This window comes from Perissodus microlepis, chromosome 3 (genome assembly GCF_051167445.1).
Source record: "Perissodus microlepis isolate ML-2025 ecotype Zambia chromosome 3, ASM5116744v1, whole genome shotgun sequence".
Taxonomy (NCBI): domain Eukaryota; kingdom Metazoa; phylum Chordata; class Actinopteri; order Cichliformes; family Cichlidae; genus Perissodus; species Perissodus microlepis.
In genome coordinates, this window is record NC_140463.1 from 21047437 (window position 1) to 21071951 (window position 24515).

Genomic DNA, 24515 nt, shown 5'->3' on the forward strand with positions numbered 1-24515 from the left:
TTGTTTGAATTGCTCCAGTTGTAGTAGTTGCTTTATTGGTATGAGTTGCTCCAGTTGTAGGAGCTTCTACACTTGTTGGAATTGCTCCAGTTGTAGTAGTTTCTCCACTTGTTAGAATTGCTCCAGTTGTAGTAGTTGCTTTATTGGTATTAGTTGCTCCAGTTGTAGTAGTTTCTCCACTTGTTTGAATTGCTCCAGTTGTAGTAGTTGCTTTATTGGTATTAGTTGCTCCAGTTGTAGGAGCTTCTCCACTTGTTAGAATTGCTCCAGTTGTAGTAGTTGCTTTATTGGTATTAGTTGCTCCAGTTGTAGTAGTTTCTCCACTTGTTTGAATTGCTCCAGTTGTAGTAGTTGCTTTATTGGTATTAGTTGCTCCAGTTGTAGGAGCTTCTCCACTTGTTTGAATTGCTCCAGTTGTAGTAGTTTCTCCACTTGTTTGAATTGCTCCAGTTGTAGTAGTTGCTTTATTGGTATGAGTTGCTCCAGTTGTAGGAGCTTCTCCACTTGTTTGAATTGCTCCAGTTGTAGTAGTTTCTCCACTTGTTTGAATTGCTCCAGTTGTAGTAGTTGCTTTATTGGTATGAGTTGCTCCAGTTGTAGGAGCTTCTCCACTTGTTTGAATTGCTCCAGTTGTAGTAGTTTCTCCACTTGTTTGAATTGCTCCAGTTGTAGTAGTTGCTTTATTGGTATGAGTTGCTCCAGTTGTAGGAGCTTCTCCACTTGTTTGAATTGCTCCAGTTGTAGTAGTTTCTCCACTTGTTTGAATTGCTCCAGTTGTAGTAGTTGCTTTATTGGTATGAGTTGCTCCAGTTGTAGGAGCTTCTCCACTTGTTTGAATTGCTCCAGTTGTAGTAGTTTCTCCACTTGTTTGAATTGCTCCAGTTGTAGTAGTTGCTTTATTGGTATTAGTTGCTCCAGTTGTAGGAGCTTCTACACTTGTTTGAATTGCTCCAGTTGTAGTAGTTTCTCCACTTGTTTGAATTGCTCCAGTTGTAGTAGTTTCTCCACTTGTTTTAATTGCTCCAGTTGTAGTAGTTGCTTTATTGGTGTGAGTTGCTCCAGTTGTAGGAGCTTCTACACTTGTTTGAATTGCTCCAGTTGTAGTAGTTTCTCCACTTGTTTGAATTGCTCCAGTTGTAGTAGTTGCTTTATTGGTATGAGTTGCTCCAGTTGTAGGAGCTTCTACACTTGTTTGAATTGCTCCAGTTGTAGTAGTTGCTTTATTGGTATTAGTTGCTCCAGTTGTAGGAGCTTCTCCACTTGTTTGAATTGCTCCAGTTGTAGTAGTTTCTCCACTTGTTTGAATTGCTCCAGTTGTAGTAGTTGCTTTATTGGTGTGAGTTGCTCCAGTTGTAGGAGCTTCTCCACTTGTTTGAATTGCTCCAGTTGTAGTAGTTTCTCCACTTGTTTGAATTGCTCCAGTTGTAGTAGTTGCTTTATTGGTATGAGTTGCTCCAGTTGTAGGAGCTTCTCCACTTGTTTGAATTGCTCCAGTTGTAGTAGTTTCTCCACTTGTTTGAATTGCTCCAGTTGTAGTAGTTGCTTTATTGGTGTGAGTTGCTCCAGTTGTAGGAGCTTCTACACTTGTTTGAATTGCTCCAGTTGTAGTAGTTTCTCCACTTGTTTGAATTGCTCCAGTTGTAGTAGTTGCTTTATTGGTATGAGTTGCTCCAGTTGTAGGAGCTTCTACACTTGTTTGAATTGCTCCAGTTGTAGTAGTTGCTTTATTGGTATTAGTTGCTCCAGTTGTAGGAGCTTCTCCACTTGTTTGAATTGCTCCAGTTGTAGTAGTTTCTCCACTTGTTTGAATTGCTCCAGTTGTAGTAGTTGCTTTATTGGTGTGAGTTGCTCCAGTTGTAGGAGCTTCTACACTTGTTTGAATTGCTCCAGTTGTAGTAGTTTCTCCACTTGTTTGAATTGCTCCAGTTGTAGTAGTTGCTTTATTGGTATGAGTTGCTCCAGTTGTAGGAGCTTCTACACTTGTTTGAATTGCTCCAGTTGTAGTAGTTGCTTTATTGGTATTAGTTGCTCCAGTTGTAGGAGCTTCTCCACTTGTTTGAATTGCTCCAGTTGTAGTAGTTTCTCCACTTGTTTGAATTGCTCCAGTTGTAGTAGTTGCTTTATTGGTATTAGTTGCTCCAGTTGTAGGAGCTTCTCCACTTGTTTGAATTGCTCCAGTTGTAGTAGTTTCTCCACTTGTTTGAATTGCTCCAGTTGTAGTAGTTGCTTTATTGGTATTAGTTGCTCCAGTTGTAGGAGCTTCTCCACTTGTTTGAATTGCTCCAGTTGTAGTAGTTGCTTTATTGGTATTAGTTGCTCCAGTTGTAGGAGCTTCTCCACTTGTTTGAATTGCTCCAGTTGTAGGAGCTTCTCCACTTGTTTGAATTGCTCCAGTTGTAGTAGTTTCTCCACTTGTTTGAATTGCTCCAGTTGTAGTAGTTGCTTTATTGGTATGAGTTGCTCCAGTTGTAGGAGCTTCTACACTTGTTGGAATTGCTCCAGTTGTAGTAGTTTCTCCACTTGTTAGAATTGCTCCAGTTGTAGTAGTTGCTTTATTGGTATTAGTTGCTCCAGTTGTAGTAGTTTCTCCACTTGTTTGAATTGCTCCAGTTGTAGTAGTTGCTTTATTGGTATTAGTTGCTCCAGTTGTAGGAGCTTCTCCACTTGTTTGAATTGCTCCAGTTGTAGTAGTTTCTCCACTTGTTTGAATTGCTCCAGTTGTAGTAGTTGCTTTATTGGTATGAGTTGCTCCAGTTGTAGGAGCTTCTCCACTTGTTTGAATTGCTCCAGTTGTAGTAGTTGCTTTATTGGTATTAGTTGCTCCAGTTGTAGGAGCTTCTCCACTTGTTTGAATTGCTCCAGTTGTAGTAGTTTCTCCACTTGTTTGAATTGCTCCAGTTGTAGTAGTTGCTTTATTGGTATTAGTTGCTCCAGTTGTAGGAGCTTCTCCACTTGTTTGAATTGCTCCAGTTGTAGGAGCTTCTCCACTTGTTTGAATTGCTCCAGTTGTAGTAGTTTCTCCACTTGTTTGAATTGCTCCAGTTGTAGTAGTTGCTTTATTGGTGTGAGTTGCTCCAGTTGTAGGAGCTTCTACACTTGTTTGAATTGCTCCAGTTGTAGTAGTTTCTCCACTTGTTTGAATTGCTCCAGTTGTAGGAGCTTCTCCACTTGTTTTAATTGCTCCAGTTGTAGTAGTTGCTTCACTGGTAAGAGTTGCTGCAGTGGTTGTTGTTATAATTATTTCTGTCTCTGTGAATCAAGTTCAGTAGAGATGTTAAATAAAACACATGAATTGGGTACATCAGTAGCAAAATGTAAGACTTGGGAGAAAAGGGTAACGGCTTTGCTCACTGTTTCCAACGCTCACAATGACGCATCGAAGCTCTGAGTAGTACTTGGTTCCACTGTGTCTATAAATTAATGTAGATACATCATTATTTGTGTTACAAATTGTAATTTTTTTCAATTATTTTGGTTCCCAAAGTATTCACTTTCATTCTTAAGCTTGTAAATAATTAATGGTTTATCAGATTTAAAAATATGGTGCTGTACAGTTTAGCAGAGCTCAAAGAATTTTAGTCACACAGTGCTTAATAGATTTATTAAATCACCACCTAATGTAATCTTTATGGCACAGCTGTCGTATAATTTTCTATTTCTTTCTTATTAAGATGCCAAGTTATAGTCATTTTCTTGCATTGGCCAACAGCAGAATGAGTCTGTCCATCCATCTTTTGCCTGTAGCTTCTTCAGACTGAGCTCACCTAGGTCTCGTGGGCTAAGGCCTAGCCACCAGATACTCACCCTGGAGTCTCTTCCCCAAACCTGGCTCCAGGGTAGGACCCTGGTAATCCTGTCCTAGGCAAGGTGCACCTGGACCCTTGGTTTTTTGCTCAACATAGGGGGTTGTCTGAATTTAAGTGTGGCCCAAAACATGCACTTTATTTGCCTAATAAATACTAATATAATAATTGTTTATAGATGTTTTTGGCAGGTTTCTAAAATATTTATGGTTTTTCTTTTGTTTGTTTTTATGATAGCTGGTCTAATAAATTTTTTAAGTATTGTAGACATTTCCAGGACTTCATGTCATCTTCTGGCTCCAACTGTAACCTCAAAAGATGAAAAAGTTTACTGGAAAAAAAGTCAGATTCGTGCAAAATTTCAAATGTGAAAATACATGTTAAAAATAATCAAGTAAACAAGCAAACACTTCTAGACAGTGTAGATTTCATATAAAGACCAACATCAAAACAGGTCATTTTATAAAATCTGCAAGAAGTTCACTCTTAAAAAAGTTTACACTTCAACACAGCCAAGCTTTCTTATACTTTCTTTAAGCAGTCTCAAGGAATAGTTCTCCGGGCTTCTTGAAGGACAGTCAAAGCTCTTTTTTGAATGTCGGCTACCTTCTGATCCATTCTCTGTCAAGGTGATCCCACACTGCTTCTGTAATGTCGAGGCCTGGGCTCTGGGGCGCAAATTGATGACTGACAGTTTTCCTTGGTGCGTTTTTTACTGCAATGTGTTTGGGATTATTGTTGTACTCAAAAATGAATATGTTGTTAACCAGACACTTTTCAAATGGCTTTGTTTTGTTGAGCAAAATCTGCTGATACTTTTCTGTATTCTTAACTCCTTCACTTTTGACCACACATGTGGTGCCAAACCATAATAGAGATGTCAGTATTTTTGCAAATAGCCATAGGTACCACTGTTGTACCTCTCTCCTGACCACCTCCATCAAATTTGGATTAATAACTGCTTTTTAGTGCAGTTCTTTTGCAGTTTGGTATACATCAGCCCTTTTGTCTGTGTTTTGAGTAGAAAGCTCAACTGAATGGCTAGATGCAAAACATGATTTTCAAATAATATTCATGTACTTTCGATAGATTTTTAAGCCTGTAAAATAATTAAGGGTGCACCACACATCAAGCTTAGACATTCAAAGTTTGAGTCTCATAGCTATCTGAGAATCGTCTTGTTGGTGCAAAAATACTATTTTATTTCTGTCAAACTATGTTATCGTTGGCATTTTTTATGGAATCAATTGAAGAAATAGAAAAAAATTATGTGTTTTTGAAACAGGATGCTAGTATAGCAAAGAGCCTAAAGATACAATTGAAAACTCGCTATAGGGGAGTACGGCTAGATACTTACTGCTTCCTTGAGTTGGGATGTACCCATAATGCTTTGATAATTCATAGGTCATTTCTCTGGAAATGGTCAGGTACAAGGGCTAAACTGAAAATTTGTGAAAAACCAGCCAATGTGTTAAGAAAACTTTAAAAGACCTCCAGAAAACCTGGAGAACACTTACTTAGAAAATAAGAAAGCCCTTCTATTCGAAACCTCCTTACAAGCAAAATATGAAATAAGAGCTAGTCAGGACTTTTGCACAGTACTGTATAAATCAAGTTACTTACTTGGAGTCTGCCTGTATAACAAAGCAGAATGGATGGCTTCCACCATATTCTCTTACAGACGGCATCCATCTCAGACTGAACTGCCCTGGTCCCGTTTTAATCACAGTTACATTAGATGGACCGGTGAACAGCAGCTCAGAGATCCTTCAGCAAACAGAAAAGCAAAACACCTCTTTACAAAGATGTATTATGAATTCAATATTAGATGTAATAGAGACAAATAATATCATTCCTTTGTCACATTCTTCGCTGCCTTGTGAAATCAGATTGCTCAACTAATCACCTGGAAAATCCTTACCAACTTCCACAGATGATTTGTAGAGATATATATATATCAAGTTCAGTTCTCTAACAAGTTCAGCCCTGAAGATCTTATTAACCTTTCCCTTTCACTTACGTAGAGTTTGTTGCCTCTGCAGTGATGTTAATTTCCAGAGTCTGACTGGCATTGTTGTAGAGCTGAGCACCGTTGGCTGGTGTTGGAGACAGGAACTTGGGCAAAAACGCTCCTTCTGCACAGGATGTCACAGCAGTAGTCACTGAAACAATACATAAAACAAATTTGTAAGTCATACTGACATTTTTATACTGAAATAAACTGCCCACTTCAGGTCAGGGATGCGTTACTACCCAGGTGGTGGAGTATAAGAGGTCTTGCTCATGAGTGAGGACCTAGTGGAGCATATAGACTGACAGGTTTTGGGTACACCAATGTGTTGTGGTGAAGAGAGCTGAGCATGAATGTGAAGCTGTCAGTTTACCAGTGAATCTATTTTACTACCCTCAGCTAGACTGCAGATATAAGCGGTTAGAAATTAGTTTTCTTCAAAGGGGGGCTGGGCTCTACTTTAGGGGAGTACAGCCTTTAATCTTCCTATTGAAAGCAGCATCTTGTGATGGTCCGGGTATGGGTAGGTGACTGGGGTGAGTCTGGACTTCTCCCCTAAAGTCATTTTAAAATGACTTTACTTGGCCCCTTTAAATCAGTGTAGTCTGTAACAGGAAATAATGTCATCACTAGACAGGAAGTCAGTGATTTGAGGAGGCTTGTGCAGCATGGTGACCTTAGCTAATTAAACCCAGTGGCATCCACATATTTTCTGCAAATTTCATGATACAAACAGTATCCTATGATTTATGCTTGCAATCGCTCACTGAGTTACACAAATTAAAGGTGCAAGCAATTCATTACAGCAAGAGTTGTTATTATCAGAATTTAATATGTATGATGTAAACCATCCCCTTACAGTCAACTCCCAGCTTTGTGTTTTTAATGAAACTGTAGAGGCTTGAATTCTTTTTGTCAGTGTCTGTCTTAAGTTATTAAGTGACACAGTTTAAGCTAGTGATGCAACCTTGGACAGACAATGTTTTCACTCCCTGTGAAGATCAGCCCAAATATATACAATATTTTAAATTCAGTGCATATCACTGATGTTGCCAAATATTTAAATATTTATAAAATATGAAAACATTATAATATAGACATATACCTCTCAAAATAAATTGGACTGGCACTTTGCTGATAGCATCATTGGTCGTTATTTTTGTCTCTGTCCCATTAGTTTGAGTCAGTGTGATGTTCTTTATGGGAAAGTCCTCCATCATCAGCTGTACTACATACACGCCTTCAGTAGTGCTGTTGGTGGGGCTGAATGACAGAGTACAAGATGACTGCAAGAGGACAGAAAAAGGACATGTGGTCAAAGTAGCCTAATAAGTTAGTTTTGGGCCAACTATCCTCTAAATGAAAGCCATACTCACTGGTAAAATGGTGAGGAAAGATGACAAATTGCACGGCTGACACTCTGATGTGTTTCCAAATCTGCATTTAACCTCGTCTCCATCAGGATCAAACATCAACAAGGTGAAATTCATCTGACAGTTTGAAGGAACTCTGTGAATTATAAATATCCACTTAATTAAGCAGCTCAACTGGAACAGTTTTTGGTTAGCAACTTTATTGAAGAGCAGTAAGTTTTTACTGAGCTTATTCATGGCCACTAAACATGAAGTTAGTAGTTTCTCTTTGGTGTCAAAAAGGTTTGTTAGTCAGCAGTCATTGGATTGACCAATGCTTGAAACACTGGAAAAGTACAAAGCACTCAGAGAAGCTCTAAGAAGAAGAATTGTACATTGGGAAGGTTACGTGGAAGCATTTCGAAAAAATACAGATTCCAATATCTGTGTTGATATGTAGATGTTGATGTAATGATTGGGTTTACCAGCAGGGGGCACTGTATTTAAGAAAGCTCATGAATGCCTCGGGGAGCACATAAAAGAAGACTGGTCTGTGATGTTGCATAATGATTAGTGATGGGATTTCCGTCTCCTTTTAGAGCAGCGGTCCCCAACCGCTCGGGTTTATGCCCGACAATATTTTCATGGACCGGCCTTTAAGGTGTCGCGGATAAATACAACAAAATAAAACTAGTACCGGTACCGAAAAAAATCTAATTTATTCATAACACACGTGAAAAGACCAAGGAAAACCGAGTAAACGATAAAAACGATAACAAAATAACGATAAAAACCTTGAAAACTATACATTTCACACCTGAGCCTCAACTCTCGCGGCCCGGTACCAAACGACTCACGGACCGGTACCGGTCCGAGGCCCGGGGGTTGGGGACCGCTGTTTTAGAGAACCGGCTCTTTTGGCTCGGCACACTAAAAAGAGCCGGCTCTTTCAGCTCCGAACCGGCTCTTCAGGTTGTTTTGTTGCTTTAATTAATTTATTATTAACAATAATATAAAATTATGCACAAGGAATTACTAATGTAAAAAAAAGAGTGTTTTTATTTATATATGTTTATATATAAATATTTACGGTGGCCCCTAAAGACAAAGCACGTACAAACTCCAAAACACATTTCTAGCATTAACTGAGCTTCCAAAACAGACCTACCTAGATCACTTAAATAACACAATTGAAAGCATATGTGTATTGTTTGTGTATTTATACACAAGCACTCATATATATTCAAATAATTTTAAAAAAATGTTCATTTACCTGTTACTACCACACACCAAATCCGGTCGTTGGTACTTGCTGGCTTGTGTAGCCACTAGGTAACAAAAGCTCAACAGTGCGCCTAGCATCCTGGAGCACTTCTGTTGTGTTTTGTACGTGCTTTGCGGTTTGTACGTGCTTTGTCTCTAGGGGCCACCGTAAATATACTTTTATTTATTCACTCCACATAAAATGTAATAAATAAATCATATAATACAAAAACCAACTATTCACAGTTCAACTTTTAACTATTTAAATTTTCAGCTTTTTCCTTTTAAACAAATTTAAAGTGAAACAACACAAAACACTGCAAACCACAACACAATTAAATATAAATTAAAATATGAAAACAAAAAGAAGATGCATATTCTCTGTCATATGGGCCTGCATGAATAAACTTTCTGAATCCTTTATCATCCGCAACTGAAAATAGTTGTGGATGATTACTATACCTTTCTAATGTGACGTTGTTGTCCCTGGCTCTCTTTCTCTCTCTCTCCCGCTCTGTTCCTGTGCTACTGCGAGTGTAACTACTGCCCCTCCCCCCTCTTCCCAGCACAAAGCACAGGGCTCGCGTGTGGAGTGAAGCGGGAAAAAAGTGTGAGAGAGAGGGTGAGAGAAAAAACAAACAAACAAAAAACCCCCCCACGGCTCCCAATAAGGAGCCGGCTCGCGTTGTTCACTTCAAAGATCCGGCTCTAAGAGCCATTTCGTTCGCGACCGACACATCACTAATAATGATGTTAATAAAATGTTTGGAGCAGTAGTTCGCAAAGCATAAGTGGATGCTATGATATTTTTGACAAATGCTATAAAGGCAACACAATATGATCAATTCAAACAACAGCATGTATGTGCAAGTTATTTGGATATTTCACCATTTTATAAAGATTTGGAGGAAGACCCAAATGGTCACCCTCAGATCGGAAGAAAGTGGTTAGGATGTACAGGAATGACCCAGTAACCACCTAGGTTCAAGCCTGACATGAATTGACAAAGTGTTTACCATGAATGAAGCCCCTGGTCTAAAATCCACAACTTCAAGTTCCAAGACAACCTCACTGACGAACCAAATGCCTTCTGGAGAAGAGTTTTAGAGTCAGATGACGCAAAGACTGAGCTATTTGGCTTCAATGAAAAGCGGTATGTGTGGAGGAGTAAAGGTAAGGCTTTCAAACTTAAGAACACTCCTAGGTTGTAGCATCATACTCTGGAATTGTTTTGCTTCCTGGTATATTGCACAAAGTGGATAGAAGAAGGTGGACTACCTCCAAAACAAGATATTCTAGTTGTGTTGCGAATAAAACAGATGCAGATGTCAGTACAGCCCAGAGAAATGTGAAATGTTGTAATTTAATTTTAGGATAAATTGCACTATATAAAAGCACAGAGAGGGCCAAATCTAAAACACACACACACACAACGGTTTAAAGCTTTCAGCTGTAAAACAGTGACTCAAACAGTCAGCAAACTTACATCATAACTGGCAGGATGGTGGTCTGTGGAGATGAATTTTCTTTGCCAGTGTCGGAGAGGGTCCTCAGGTCTATCAGTGCTTCAGTTGTAATGTTGCTCATGACTCCATTCGTCTCGTTAGCACCAGAAGTCAAGTTACTGGCATACATCCAATTACCACCATGCAGCCTTCAGTAGAAATTTGTTGGAGATTGAGTTTTCACTATGTTGCATGGTGTATATTAGATATGTACTATACACTAGGACAATCAAACCTAATATAAAATGTGTTATTATATCATCAGAGTCAATCGCTTACTTTTCTTTTAATAAAGCTCATGTTTAGTTGAAATATTAAAGTTTAAGAGAAGGTTATTCCTAAGATGTACTCACATAACCAGGTGCACATCTTTGTCAGGAACCTCACCATAATAGATTTCCTCCATCTGGCACCACTCTCCACTGATTTCACTGATTTTGTTTAGCACATTTTCACAGCTGTTATTTTGGCAGTTATACGAGGAAGCATTGTAGCAGTAGCGGTTGTTCAGTGTATAACGAACAGTCAGCTGTGGAATAACAGCCAGTATGCTTTTACTAAAGGACAAGAAAATTTAAAAAAGTAAGCACATTTTACAAAAGAAAGCACACATACCAGAGCAGATCCATTATCAGTGTCTTTTGTGTAGTATGTAGCTGTGCCATAAAATCCAGGATGCTGGTTTCTCAAGAAGTCAAAAGCCTGTGTGCTGCAAACCACAAAGAAGAGCAGCGGCAGCACAGAGCGCGACATAGTGAGTCTGTTTGTCTGTGGATAAGATAAGATGCACTTTTATCCTAAGCTGAGAAATTACTGTTACAACAGCCAAAATATCAAAATCAATGAAATATATAAAATATTACAGCTCAAAATAGCTCAAAGAGGTTAAAAAGGGGATGAAATACAAAAATTACAAAAGAGGTGAAAATAGAAAAAAAATACCTCACTAAACCACTTGAGTAAAACCTCGCTAAGCAAAATAAGCAACTGAAGTCATTCATTTGTAACTACAAAGACAGCCTCTTTCTGACTGACTCATGTATTTTTAACATGGCATGTGATTTAGTTTACAGTATACAAGATTTTATTCCACATCAGTGAGAATTTCCATAACTAGCCTGCAGGTCTGAGGTCAGCAATGACAAATACTAATGTGCTGTGATTGCCTCATACAGGCGGCAGAAATGAGTTTTATTTGTACGTAATATGTTTGTCAAATGTTTTCTTTTGCCTAACAATTGATTTGATTGGTCAAATGTCTGTATTTTAATCTTTTCAGTCATTTTTCAAACAACTGCATTACCTGCATGTCTTTTGTGGCTGTTCAGTGAATTAATGTGAATTTCTGTGATAATTTCTGTGCAGATTTGTGATCAGTGAGAATAATTTAGGTTTTAAACACTGATATAATTTCCTGATTTGCAGCCGCTGTGTATGTTTCAATATTTATCCTGCATAAATGTGGCACTATACTTACTTACAAATTGACTTTAATTATTTCACTCCAAACTGTTAGCAGAATATTGTTACCTCTCAATAAGGTGGGTCTTATTGAGAGGTAAATACAGCATGTGAAAACACCTAATGCAATAAGGTGTTTATTCAGTTATGTTAAATAGTATTTTGTGTGTGTTTCTTTAGATAAGACAGCGAGACTTCGGTAAAGGGGTCTTTATGTCTTTTGTCCTTGACAAAGTGACACCAGCGACACCATGAAATGCTTGATCAGCACCCTTCAACGCACTTGGTACCCACATTGTCGACATACATCAACACTTTATGCATACAGGTTTTTAACCTAGAGCTTCACTGTTTCCTAAACAAACTCACACAGTGAGTTTAGTGTGAAAAGCGAAACTAAAACACAAAGCTGGTAAAGAGGGCACACATGGCTCTCTCCAGGCGCCCTATTGCAGTTTCTTGAACCAGAGTTTAGAGAAATTCCTGCTTTTATATAAAAGAAAGAGATGTTAACTTGAGCCAGAAACCATGGTTACGGACTCTGTGAATTTAAGCTGCTCGCTGAAGGTTTTCTTCAATACACTCTGAGTCCTCCCCTCCTGCTGCATTTGAGCTACCTATCTGACACTGATTCCTCATAAATGATGTTAATTCTATATTTTTTGTAGTTATGAACATGAACAGTTTTATAATTAATTATTAATGTGGTTTTATTATCAGTCCCAAATAATAATACTGGGAACATGTGTCACATTTAAGGATTTGAAGATGGTATAGTTTTATTTACTTATTTTTTGAGTGAAGATACTGAAACTTGTTCACAGATCAGATTCACTCATTGCTCATTACTCAATGAGATCAGACGTTTCCAAAGGTAAACTGACTTGAGCGCACATCTGCCCCCAAGTTTTTCATCATTTTGTTCTGCTTGTGGTTTTGTCAGTGGCTGAATTCGAATTTCTAAGTAATTTGAAGGTAAATGAGCTCCTCAACCTTTATGTCTTTGGGCTTTAAAAAGAAAGAAAAACAGAAATCACTCTCAGGGAGCGGCAGCTACCTGCTGTCACTGGTTGAAGGTGAGGGGAGGAAGGCAGGGGAAGACGCCCAACGGATTTACTTTACCAAATGGACCATCCCAGCCTTGCCGTAATGGTCTACTTGATTCACCTTTTATTGTTTATTTTATTTTATTTTCACTTGTTAAATACGGGACAGACCTGACTGGGGAAAAGAAAGGGGAGAAAGAAAGAGGGAAAGAAAAACAGCGGGGAAGAGGGACGGGGCAAAAAACAAAAACCAACAAAATAAGCAGATAAAAAATACATATATCAATCACCTGGATCACCTGTTGAGAAAGAAAAAAAGAGAAAACAAGCAGAAGAAAAAAAAGAGCAACATAATAAACAACATTACGATGATATATGGGAATGTAACAGTAAATACTAAATATTAAACATTATTGTGCAGCACGTAAGATCGACAGCGCACAGTGTGCTTTGAGGTAGGAGCCAAAAAGGGTGTAGTTTGTGTGAGCACCCGTGTGTACACCTGTGAACATGAGCGCGCTTGTATTAAAAGGTTCCTTCATGTAATGATCTGCTATAAGGTTATTAAGATAAGATGGCACCTGATTATTCAATACCTTGTATTTGAGGAGAAGGATTTTAAATTTAAAATTTTTTAAATGTTAAATTCTTCATTTAACAGGGAGCCAATGAAGAACAGCCAGTGTGGAAGAAATCTGCTCTCTCTTTCTGGATCAAGTACTTTTCAGGACGATTTTTGGACATGCCAAAAGCAAGAAAGCAGTTAAACAACTTTTGTATAATGTACACACTGAAGGACATATCCTGGTCAACAATGACTCCAAGATTCCTCACAGTATTACTTGATGCCAAGCTAATATCATGACCCCTGACTGTAAATGTCATTCCAGTCCCATCGCCAACATTGAAATAATCACTGAAAAGCAATGCATTTGTATGTGTAGATGGACCTGTAATGTGTAATTCTTTACATTCCAGTCATCAAGACTTTGTGTGCCCAAGAGCATGTTTAAAATTAATTAGAAATTGAGCTTTTTTCATAAACCAAACACAATAAAGACATGATTTTATTGTTAGTTCCCAACGAGTCAAGCGCTGGTGTTTTGCGAAAGTTGTGGCATCACAGACAGATGTTGGTAAAGATATCTTTGCGCTCTGGGATTTTTTGTGTAACGATAGGGTTTCACTGGGTTTCACTGGGTTTGAGAATGTTCAGCCAATTAGGTACTCTTAATATCAACATGCAGGCACATGTGCATTACTTTTTAACGACCAGTGTGTAGCAAACATAATCCAACCAGGAATGAAAAACAAAACCAAGACAGCATTCTTCTGGCAGACAGTTCTGTGACTCAAACTTGAACTAACTTTACAGCAGCGAACTGCAATTACTTTTTTTAAATCTGATGTCAAGTCCATGATATTTTATCTTAAATTAAGCTTGCTCTGTTTGGCATTAATCCCATATTATCCCGTATGAAGTTTGAGTTTGGTCAGATCATTTCAGACTTCAAGCCATAGTTTGTCCACACCACCAATCAGCTGTTGACCAAATACAGTTGGCATGGCTCTGTTGTGGATAAGGTTTTCAGTAAGCTTGTGTCAGGCTTATGTGAGTGGCAAGTAAAGGGCATCTCTTATACTGTTAATGATGCATACATATTGGGAGAATATCTGGGCTCCCACACGATTGGTGGGTCTACTGAAAATTTCAGCTCTTGTGAGTATTTCTATAGATACTGTCTAGTTACAAAAATGTGAATCTAGGTGTTACGACTGTTGTTGTAATTTTAATATGTAAATCTGAGTGTGCAGGTGCTTCTCCATGATTGGTGCATCCAGAGTGGACGGATCATACCGGTTGGCTAATGACCGGGAGGCAGCACATAAGAAGAGACCGCCATGGACTGCCAGGGGATTCATCCTCGGCCCAACCCAACCGGCAGACTGTGTTCACTGTTTAGCAATGTTTGTTTAATGTAGGAGCATGTAGGGGTGGACCGCCTTTTTGTTTGAATACAGTTTTCTCCTGTTTTTGTTAGGTAGGGAGGTAAGTCATTGTCATTTGGTTTAATTCTTTTGAATAGGTAAGTTTGATTTACCCCGGAGATCCCTTTTATTTGTTTTTTTGGCCTTGGGCTCACCCCCAAGTTATAACTCGCTCCCTTCCTTTGTTTCTAAATTCACTCATTGTAAATAAATCACTGCCAAAAAGTATTATTTGTGTGATGTGCTGCATGGGGTTGGACAGGGATGGATCACCCTTATGTTATGGTCTGGCCACGCCTAGACGGGCCATAACACTAGGTCTAACTCCCTCGCTTTTGCCATGCATATTCCTGTTGCATAATGAATCTCTGAATGTTTTGGAGAGTCGCCCTGATATAACAATGCATCATGGAGTAAAAGGTAATGGTGCTTTTAACAAACTGTCTAACTTCCACGTTTGTCAGCCTGGACTGCTGCCATGTATGATATGTGAGCTTTTCTAAGCTGGTTGTAACATAATAACTTGGTAATACTACAATGTGGTGCTGCAAAATTGAGCTCTGCAAAAGCACTTGCTCTAGAAAGTTGGTGACATTTTAAACTGACTTTGCACAATCAAAGAAAAGCAACTTTGGCTGTTTATCTAACTAGACCTTCAAATAATCATCAAGCGTTAGTCCACTGGCTAACCTGCTAGCAAGGCACCAGAGCCTCTATAGTTTTGTCACTCCTATATAATAGTTTGTCAAATTTACACTTTTTATGTTATCACCTACCTACAACTCACAGAATACATGTGCTAGTATTCTTAAATTTTGAGATATCCTTATTTGTCTACAGCAAGTAGCGATCTCTTTTAACCTCTTTAAATATTTCACAAGATTAATTCACTGTTACATCCCAGTACCCAAATGGGGTAAGTTGCAACACAAAATCTGTATTTTACCAACTTTTAAAAATCTTCTTGGTGTTCATCAGTGCAAAAAAGCACTTGCCTCAGTCAGACATACTCAGTTAAAAAGAAAGTCATCATAGGAATCGTTGTTTGTTTGCCTTTTAACAAATCATTTATACAAGGTCGGGGTGGAAGTTGGCATCCATGGAACTGATCACATGATCTGAGTAAAAGTGATGTTACATCCATTTATCTGTTCCAACCTTCCCTGCCACGCCTACAATTCAATGCTAACATGACAATAACAACATCATCACACACATCCAATCCAAGCCAGTGTCTCTCTGTTTTTCCTCTCAAAGATCAGCACTGCCATCAGAGAATGATGAGGATTTCTATCAAGTAAAACTGATACAAAAAATTGCTGTTTAGATTTTAATGGTCATTAAAGCATGCAAGTTTAGTTTTTGCTCTTGATGCAACATGTCTATGAAGCTTTAGTGTTTGGTAACAGTTACTATCTGTAATTCATACTCATAAACAGGAGTATTGCCTGGGAATGTTGTTTTTGAAAGGTTTATAAAAGTAGTGTTTAGTTGACTAGAAAGTGTTGGTTAAAGTGCAGTAGTTTGTGGACTAATAGGAGGTGTTGTTACAGATGATGTGATTAATAACTTGATAAAATAAATCAAGGTAAACTATCAGAAATGAAATTTACATCAATTCAATAAATCGCCTGGAACAAGCGAGGACAAGTGAGTAAAAACTCCAATTAGTGCTTGGATTACATGTTGGAATAAAACTTAAAGAAACTTGAAAAAAGTTATTTGTGCAGAGTCAGATGACATTCATGTTGTAACAGTAGAGGGTGATACTGTTGCATCAATCCAGAGTCAATCTTCAATCTAGAAGGAAATTAGAAACAGTGAATTCATAGAATTTTTTTTTCTTTACATTTGAGATAATCCTCAGATTGATATGTTATTTAGTGATTGGATGATGTGATTCATTTCTTGAATATTTCATAGAATAAATTGTGCTTTGTGTGGTGTTAGCATATTTTGCTAATTATTTGTATGCTCCTACAGGGGTTGCCATAGCCATTGTGTGTGTTCATAGTTTTCTGTAGTTCAATCACTGGACATCAACACTACTACTTTTAGCAATACCAGTGGTACCATTAGTACTTAGTGGTAAACAGCAGGTATCTGATGCTATGGTAGAAAATCTGATTATAGAAGAGACTTACCTCTGATTTTATCCATATTCATCTGAGACAAGAGACAAAAACTCAACATCAGAATGATGATCAAAGGGGTTGATTTTGTTTCATTTTAAAAGTTAACAATAGTAATAATAATTTTATGGGCCTAACACGTTTAAAAAATACACAAAATGTCAAATGTTGACTTAAAAAGATCTTAATAAGCAGACACATACTTACATGGAAGGGAAGGCAAGAATAAGAGTTGAAAGGAAAGATCCCATGACCAGGACAACTAAAACCGGTAGAAAATGATTAAAGAACTTCTGACCAACCAAATAGACTTTTCATTTAGAAACACACACACAAGATTTGGCTGATTGGCTGACAAATGCTGTCACAAAGTTTAAAAACTATATCTATATATGGCTTTTAAAGATAAAATAAGGTCTGAGCACTGCCCCGGCAATACAAATCGTTTCATGAGCAGGTAAACGGCTATAAAGCTGACTTAAAATAAATGTAAATGTAATAATCTACAGGGATTTATCCTGTTTTAGCTTTTCATTTCTAATGAATGAGTTTTGCAACAATGTCAAAAATTATTTACAAATACGCAGATTTAGAAACATTTAGCAACTTTATATATTTGTTAACAGTTACTTACAAGCTGAAGCACTGGCTGGGGCACTACTAACAGGACTATTTCCAACAGTCACGCTGACACATCGAAGGTCTGAGTGATACTTGGTTTCCCTATGGAAATAAATCAGAACAGTGATTACATTATTTCCATGAGATTATATTATATTTTAAGATCGTCTTTTCTGTTAATGACACAAAGTATATGTACAAGTAATATGGGTGTGTTTGATTAACAGTTCTAGATGACCCTTAGCCTATGTCCACACGTACACAGGTATTTTTGAAAACGCAGGTTTTTATATGCATGTGGGCCTTTCGTTCACATGTAAACTGCATTTTGCGTTTAGCTGTGGATGAGGAAAACTGAGATTTACTCACAACGTTTTTGGCGTCACGCTGTGTGCCACGTTATTATTTACATGAGATGAATTTTTGCAGTGGTGGATATAGACAAAATACTGTTGCTGTTAATCTTACTATGTGCAGTTTTTACGCACTTACATATACACACACAGTTACTGTCCCTCCATTTTAAAAGGACGGAGGAGTCAGAGTGAACTTCTCCATTCAACACAGACGCTCTCACAACCCAAATCCGTTACCATGGTTTTGAATAAATTTATGCATTTTTCTTTCCTAGGTTGCTACTCTACACCAGCCAAAATACTGTCTTTGGTTATTAACATTCAAAATTATAAAGCCACTTGAACAGTGGCACATAATTAGCTGCCTTTCCAACTTTTCTTTCCCTCCCAGGCTTCTACACTTGGCCAAATGTTGATTGGCCAACATTTCTACATGATTAGGATTTGGCATGTTCTTGACAGAGTTTGAATGCGTTTTTGGTGTTTTATTGTGGACAGAAGTATTTTTTCAAAACTGTACACGTGCACGGGATTTTTGGAAAAAACTAAAAAATACCCATGTAGTTGTGGACGTAGCCTTGGTTTGTTGGCAGTAAGTAGACTCATACACAGATCTGCCTGATTAAAGCATTTCCTGCACTGCAACTTCCCCTTCTAACAGATACGCTATTTTTCCTGTTTTAGATCGTTTCTTGTTTTTCACATAATCTTGTAATCTCTTCAGATAAAACAAAACAAAACAATAAAAAAATTTCTAGGACAGCTAAACCTGTCAATCACCAGTTTTGGGCGCAACACATTTCAAACTAATGTGTTATTGTAATCTGATTATATTTTTAACTAACAGCATAATATATGTTACTGTTCTAAATAAGTAGGTAATTAAGGAACATTATCTCTTTTAACAAAAGGAATGAGTAATGCGTAATAAGTTATTGTTTCGAGTCAACATTAACCCTTGGATGCACAACCTACCAATACCTACACTCTTCCACGAGTGGGGTCAAAAATGACCCCAAATAGAAACAATGCATTTTGCTATAAACTTGGTTGTCATTCTTCAAAATCTTTAAAACAAAGAGTTGTAACATTCTCATATTTGAGGTATTCCTCATAAAACATGTTTGTGACATGAGGCCCTTTGCATTTTTATTTATTTTTTCATTAATTTTAAGAAATTGCAGTTTTTGTATCAGTTGTATCACTTTTGTATGCTTGCTCTATACTGCAGAAGCTGGGTCTTCCCTCTGAAAGGCACAAGTTGTTCATCCACTGTAACACAATCACTGAGGATGAATTTCTGCCTGCAGTTGACCAGGAACAGGCCCCATATGTAGCGGAAAGCTGCCATGTGGTTTGTTTTCAGTCGGTAGGCTCTGGTCCTCTTGTCCTCAAAGTGCAAGAAACGGCGAATATCTTTAAATCTTTGAATTGACATAGTGGCCTTGTACCATGGGTTATGGAGAGGACTCCCAAAAAACACACCAACTGGTACATCCCAGTTCTTCTCACTTCCTGCAAGAATGGTCAATCAAATGAAGGCCAGGAGCTTATGTTTGATTACATTTTTCCACTCTTTTCCCCTGTCTGTGGCTACTCTCCATGCCTGCATGTCAGAACCTCTTTTATTAAATTATCAGACATGAACATATTCCATGCATTTACTGGGGAGAAAGTACTAAACCCAGGTGCAAGCCCTGGCCGACTAATTCAGAATATTGTGGCCAGAGCAGTAAGAGGGGCTCATTCTGTTAGACTCAATATCCATTTCCTCTTCAGAGGACTCATCAGAGGACTCCTCTGTATCTGACTGGCCTTGTTCAGTGGGGGGACAATAGTCTGGGTCCTCTATATCTTAGATGTCAGATTCTGAGTCAGTGCCTCCGATGGGCTCTTCATCCCATCCGCCCTGGATCATTTGTAGGGCCACAGTGATCCTAGCTGGCCTCATAGCAGCCATGTTAAATATTAAAAAAAATCAGAAAGGACAATGTTTGAAATGCACAGGAAACTATAAACAGGGCTGCACATAAATGGTCCTCAGGTGCGCATTCGCTGTCAAAATAATAGACGCGTACCAGATAAGAAGTTGGAACGCTCGTTTGCGTACATTAGATGTTCTGGAGGAGGACAGACATTTGTTCAGAACTCTTAAAGATGTCGAAGAAGCAAGCTCCGTAAGCAATTACTTTGGTGTTCCTTTTGACAGCGAATGCACACCTGCAGACCACTTATGTGCAGCCCTGACTATAAATCATGTATGTTACTGTGTAAAAATGAATTCTTGATCCATCAGAAGTGTAAGTGGGTCAGTCAGAGTTGCTAAGAATGAAAGTTTCATAGAAGATTCCACAGGAACTGCTTGGGGTCATTTTTGACCCCACTTGTGGAAGAGTGGGGTAGTGATACAAAAACTGCATTTTTTTTTAAATTAATGAAAAAATAAATAAAAATGCAAATGGCCTCATGTTACAAACATATTTTATGAGGAATACCTGGAATATGAATATATTACAACTTTGCATTTTGAAGATTTTGAAGAAAAACAACCCATGGGGTCATTTTTGACCCCACGTGTGCATCTAAGGGTTAAAGTGGGTCTTTGTGTAAAATCTGCAAAATAAAGCATATAAGTGACTTCAAATTTGTCCTTGAGTTCACCTTTTTCATTTTACTAATTATAATTTCAAATGCCGGTAGCGTAGACGGATTCAATGAAAAATCAGTTTGTGTTATCTCTGTTACCCACAGAGTTATCTGTTTTTGTTGGCTGATATTTATTATTTTTGAATTTCTGTTGTATTTTACAGCCTGTACATCTTGGTAAGTACAGAAGATGTTCACATGAAATTTTCAGGGCTGAAAAACATGTTTGGGCTCATCTGTAATTTCACACCCGCTCCAAATGTCACGATGTTAAAATGTAACCATATATGACAAAAGCATAAAAGCATCACATCATAGCTTCAACAGCAAAACTCCAATTTATTATCTAGGATGTAGTTTAACATAAACAAACTTTGTTTATGACAAACCAATAACTTTTTGGTTGGTCATTGGAAGCAGAGGAAAGGGTTTTGGCTTTTTGGGGGGATTTAATTTTCTTGCCATGACTCCTTCTGGGCCTGGGGTCTAAATCATTTTCTAATAAAGTCAAATTTAAAAATTCACCAATATAGTTTGCAAAATTGCAAATGGACTGATTCTTCTTTAGTGCTTTTCTGCTTTATGCAGCACGCCTCATTCACCCATTCAAACAAGCTCTTTTGTCTATGCTTAAGTGCTTTCTGCCTAACACTCATGCTCTAAGGGATGAATTTGTAAAAAGGTACTGACTTGGAAAGTGCCTGGACAACAAAGCAGAAGGGGAGGGTGTCATTGTCTTGTGATTTAGACGGCGTCCATCTCAGGGTGAACTTTCCTGGTCCAGTTTTATTCTGAATTGCATCATATGGTCCGCTGAACAGCAGCTCAGAGATCCTTCAACAAAGAGAAAAACAAAAAATGAATCAACTTAATTCTCATAGCTTCTTCAACTACATACAAAGCAAAGTGTTTGTCTGTGAATGAGCATCACTTTGACTCACTTCTGTTTGGTTTTAAGGGTTTGAGTTAATAAGCCTAATTTTACTTAAACATAATTTCACGAGTTTTTATTTACTCATGTTGCATTAAAGCAAAATAGCCTTAAAACAGATTTGATTTCTCTTTGGGTTAAATATGTGTTGAACCTACTCTTTATAGCTCATACAGCCTTGTATATATCTGACTGTGTTACGCTCTTACGTGTCTTGTTAAACCTGTTTTGTGTGCCAGTGCAGGACTGATGCACAGATTAAACAGAACACAATGGATAAAATGAACAGATGAACATCAATGAACAGAAACATGACAGGAATCCACTGATGTGTGAATGTATTTCTTGTCTAACCTGAAAACAGTTCTGTGGGACATAGTTAACCTTACTTTACAATGTCAAGAATGTCAAATGTGTTTTTCTTTGACTTACGTGGAGTTTTGTGCCTCTGCACTGATGCTGATTTCCAGAGTCTTATCAACAGGCGTGTAGAGCCGAGCTCTGTTGTTTGGGGTTGGAGGCAAGAATTTGGGCAAAAAGTCTCCCTCTGTGCAGGATGAGACCTGGGGATCCACTGAAAGATGACAGAAAACCAACGAGTTTTTTTTGGGGTGGAATTCATAGTTCGAAGTTAGAACAGTATTTCTAAGTTTAGATCAGATCTTTACAGGTTCAACTCCATCTATTAAAATATGGACTTGTACCTATCAGAACAAACTGGATCGGTACTTTGCTGAGAGCATCGTTAGGTGTTTGTGTTGTTTTTGTGCCATTGACTCCAGTCATGGTGATGTTCTTCCTGGGAAAGTCCTCCATCAGCAGCTGTACTCCATAACGGCCCACATTACTGTCGGCAGTGGGGCCGAACAACAGAGTACAAGTGGACTGCATGAGGAATAAAAAAGGAAAAGAGATCAAATGAGCAAATGTTTATTATTACAACTATCCTTCTGTCTCATTAAACACTAGATTAACAGTCATGCTCACTGATGAGAGGCTGAGGACAGATGGTGGCTCACAGCCGTCACACTCAAAGAGTGAGGAGTTTCCATATCTGCATTTAACCTGATCCCCATCAGGGTCAAACATCAACAGGCTGAAATCTCTCCGACAGTTTGAAGGAACTCTGAGAAAGAATAACAAATACAATCTTAAATTTTCATTTTCCAGGATTCACTTCAGTGTGAAGTTAATGTGCAGCTCCATGCATTCATTCTTAAAATCTGCAAAATACAGCCACAGCCTGATCACTGGAACTGAAATATTTTTGGTTAAAAACCACACAAGGTAATTTTAAACATAGCAATATTCAGTTCACTGTCTCAAAATAAAACTTTAAATTGTATAGTTTATATATTAAGCGAGATTTAATTTAAAGCATCACTAAACTACTTAAACATTACAGCAAACATGGAGGAACATTAAAATTACTCTATAATTTGCTGCCATAAGGAACAACAACAGACAAATAAAATATCTTTTTAAATTTAAACTTGCCACAGGTATAAAATAACTGCATATTTTCTCTTTGAAGTTTCTCAGGGGATGTTTCCATTTTAACTGCACTTCTCTTTTTGGGAGGTTTCTAACAGGAAGTCTGTTAAACTAAACTTAAAAGAGATTTTTCTCATTTGGTGACAAAGACGTTAACTCATCTTCATACTCATCCTCATTTTCTGTTTTATTCTCATTTGGAGCCTGGGGGTACTGTAAGAGAAGCTCTTTAAGGAAAGAGTTATAGGATTACAATTAAAACCTTTAAATGCAAAAGCTTTAGTGTGGAAACTATTTTTGGTAAATTATTTTTGTTCATTTAATTAGTTTATTACCACTCTATTACGGAGGCAGTGGTTGCAATGGCTGTTAAAGTTGACCATGCAGCAAGTTAAATATTAATAATTTTTTTTCTATATTTTTAGACTTTGCCCTTATACTGTGAGCAGTTTTGTCTTCTACATGGAAACAATATCAGATTTGAAGTTTGCAGTAATGCCACAGTCACTCTTGTCCTGCTACTGCTGTTGCTTTTTTAGCAGAGACACAAACAGTGAGTTGGCTCACCTCACAAATGGGATCACGGTAGACTGGGGTGAGGAGTTTTCTTTGTTGATGTCAGAGCGGTTCCTCAGGTCGAATGCTACTGCAGTTGTCCATGATCCAATGTTATTTTTGATGCCACTCACCCAATCAACACCAGGGACACTTCAATAGAAAATAGTGGGAGAGTCAGTTTTCAGCGTGTTACACTGTATATAGCAAAACACATGGACTAATATATATGTGTGTGTGTGTGTGTGTGTGTGTGTGTGTGTGTGTGTGTGTGTGTGTGTGTGTAAGAATGATAACAATATGAGTAATAAGTTCGTTTTATATATTTTCGAGGTACACTCACCTGAGTGAATCAACCACATTAATGGGAGATGGCTGAACAGACCTAAGTTCATTCTGACACCACTCTCCGCTGCCTTCTTGGTCGACCTTGTGTACCAAAGCGCTCACATACCCACAGTTGCTATTTTGGCAATCAAATGAGAAATTGTGAGTGCAGTTGAGATTGTTCCCCATTAGGCGAATGGTCAGCTGTGGAGTCACAGTGAATAGGAATTTAGTAAAGAAAACCTACATTTCAAAATATAAACACATTTTAGAAAAAAAAACCTGTACATACCGAAGAAGAATTATTTACAAACTTCTCTTTTGTATAGAAGTTGATTGCGCCAACAAAGCCATTTAAATTGCTAAGGAAGAAATCAATATTCTGCGAGTTGCAGACCGTCAGATGCAGCAGCAGCAGCACTGCGGAGAGCGACATGGTCAATCTGTTAGTCTGTCTTCACAAAGACACTTGTAGGTCAAATAAAGCCTCTCTCTGACTCTCCTCCTTATCTATTTGCTGTTTTCCCGCATCCTGTACAATGTGTAGTAAACTGTTCTGGTATGAGGAAATGTTTCATGCTCATGAGTTTGAGATGGTACCTGATAAATAATAATGAACAGTGAAAGCAAATGTCTCAACCAACTGTCAGTAAATGAGATTAGTTTCCATCCATCTTCTTCCGCTTTATCTGGGGCCGGGTCACGGGGGCAGCAGCCTAAGCAGAGAAGCCCAGACCTCCCTCTCCCCAGCCACCTCCTCCAGCTTATCCGGGGGAACACCAAGGCGTTCCCAGGCCAGCCGAGAGATATAATCTCTCCAACGTGTCCTGGGTCAACCAACTGTTAGTAAATTAGATTTGTTTCAAAACTAAAAATAGAAATGTTTTAATTGCTGCTTCAACCAAATGTAATAAAGCATTTTAATGTGTGTATTAATTTTATTTTTAAAGCACTGCTATTTAGAATTTGATCTCATTGTTATTTTATCACTTCCGCATCTATTTTCCCTATTCATGCCAGAAA

General features: G+C 38.1%; 2 protein-coding genes across 3 annotated transcripts; both read right to left on the reverse strand.

Moving 5' to 3' along the window:
• Nucleotides 1-3185: 3185 nt before the first annotated feature.
• Nucleotides 3186-10927, reverse strand: LOC146390484 (uncharacterized). Its single transcript, XM_084923531.1, has 9 exons — nucleotides 10877-10927; nucleotides 10550-10702; nucleotides 10288-10463; nucleotides 9916-10083; nucleotides 7191-7323; nucleotides 6920-7100; nucleotides 5824-5965; nucleotides 3352-5570; nucleotides 3186-3249 (listed from the first exon to the last, which is right to left on the reverse strand). Exons 2-8 carry the CDS (start codon nucleotides 10685-10687, stop codon nucleotides 5423-5425), a joined length of 1086 nt encoding a protein of 361 aa, XP_084779657.1. The 5' UTR covers nucleotides 10688-10702; nucleotides 10877-10927; the 3' UTR covers nucleotides 3186-3249; nucleotides 3352-5422.
• Nucleotides 10928-12496: 1569 nt separating this feature from the next.
• LOC146390485 (uncharacterized) lies at nucleotides 12497-24066 on the reverse strand. 2 transcript variants are annotated; one of them, XM_084923532.1, is made up of 11 exons: nucleotides 23785-24065; nucleotides 23509-23696; nucleotides 23178-23318; nucleotides 22104-22242; nucleotides 21821-22001; nucleotides 21549-21690; nucleotides 20876-21019; nucleotides 17197-17285; nucleotides 16770-16824; nucleotides 16575-16596; nucleotides 12497-16230 (listed from the first exon to the last, which is right to left on the reverse strand). In XM_084923532.1, exons 1-10 carry the CDS (start codon nucleotides 23926-23928, stop codon nucleotides 16593-16595), a joined length of 1227 nt encoding a protein of 408 aa, XP_084779658.1. In that variant the 5' UTR covers nucleotides 23929-24065; the 3' UTR covers nucleotides 12497-16230; nucleotides 16575-16592. The 2 variants fall into 2 exon arrangements, with proteins under 2 accessions (XP_084779658.1, XP_084779659.1); XM_084923533.1 differs by lacking the exons at nucleotides 12497-16230; nucleotides 16575-16596 and having other exon boundaries at nucleotides 16766-16824; nucleotides 23785-24066.
• Nucleotides 24067-24515: the final 449 nt, after the last annotated feature.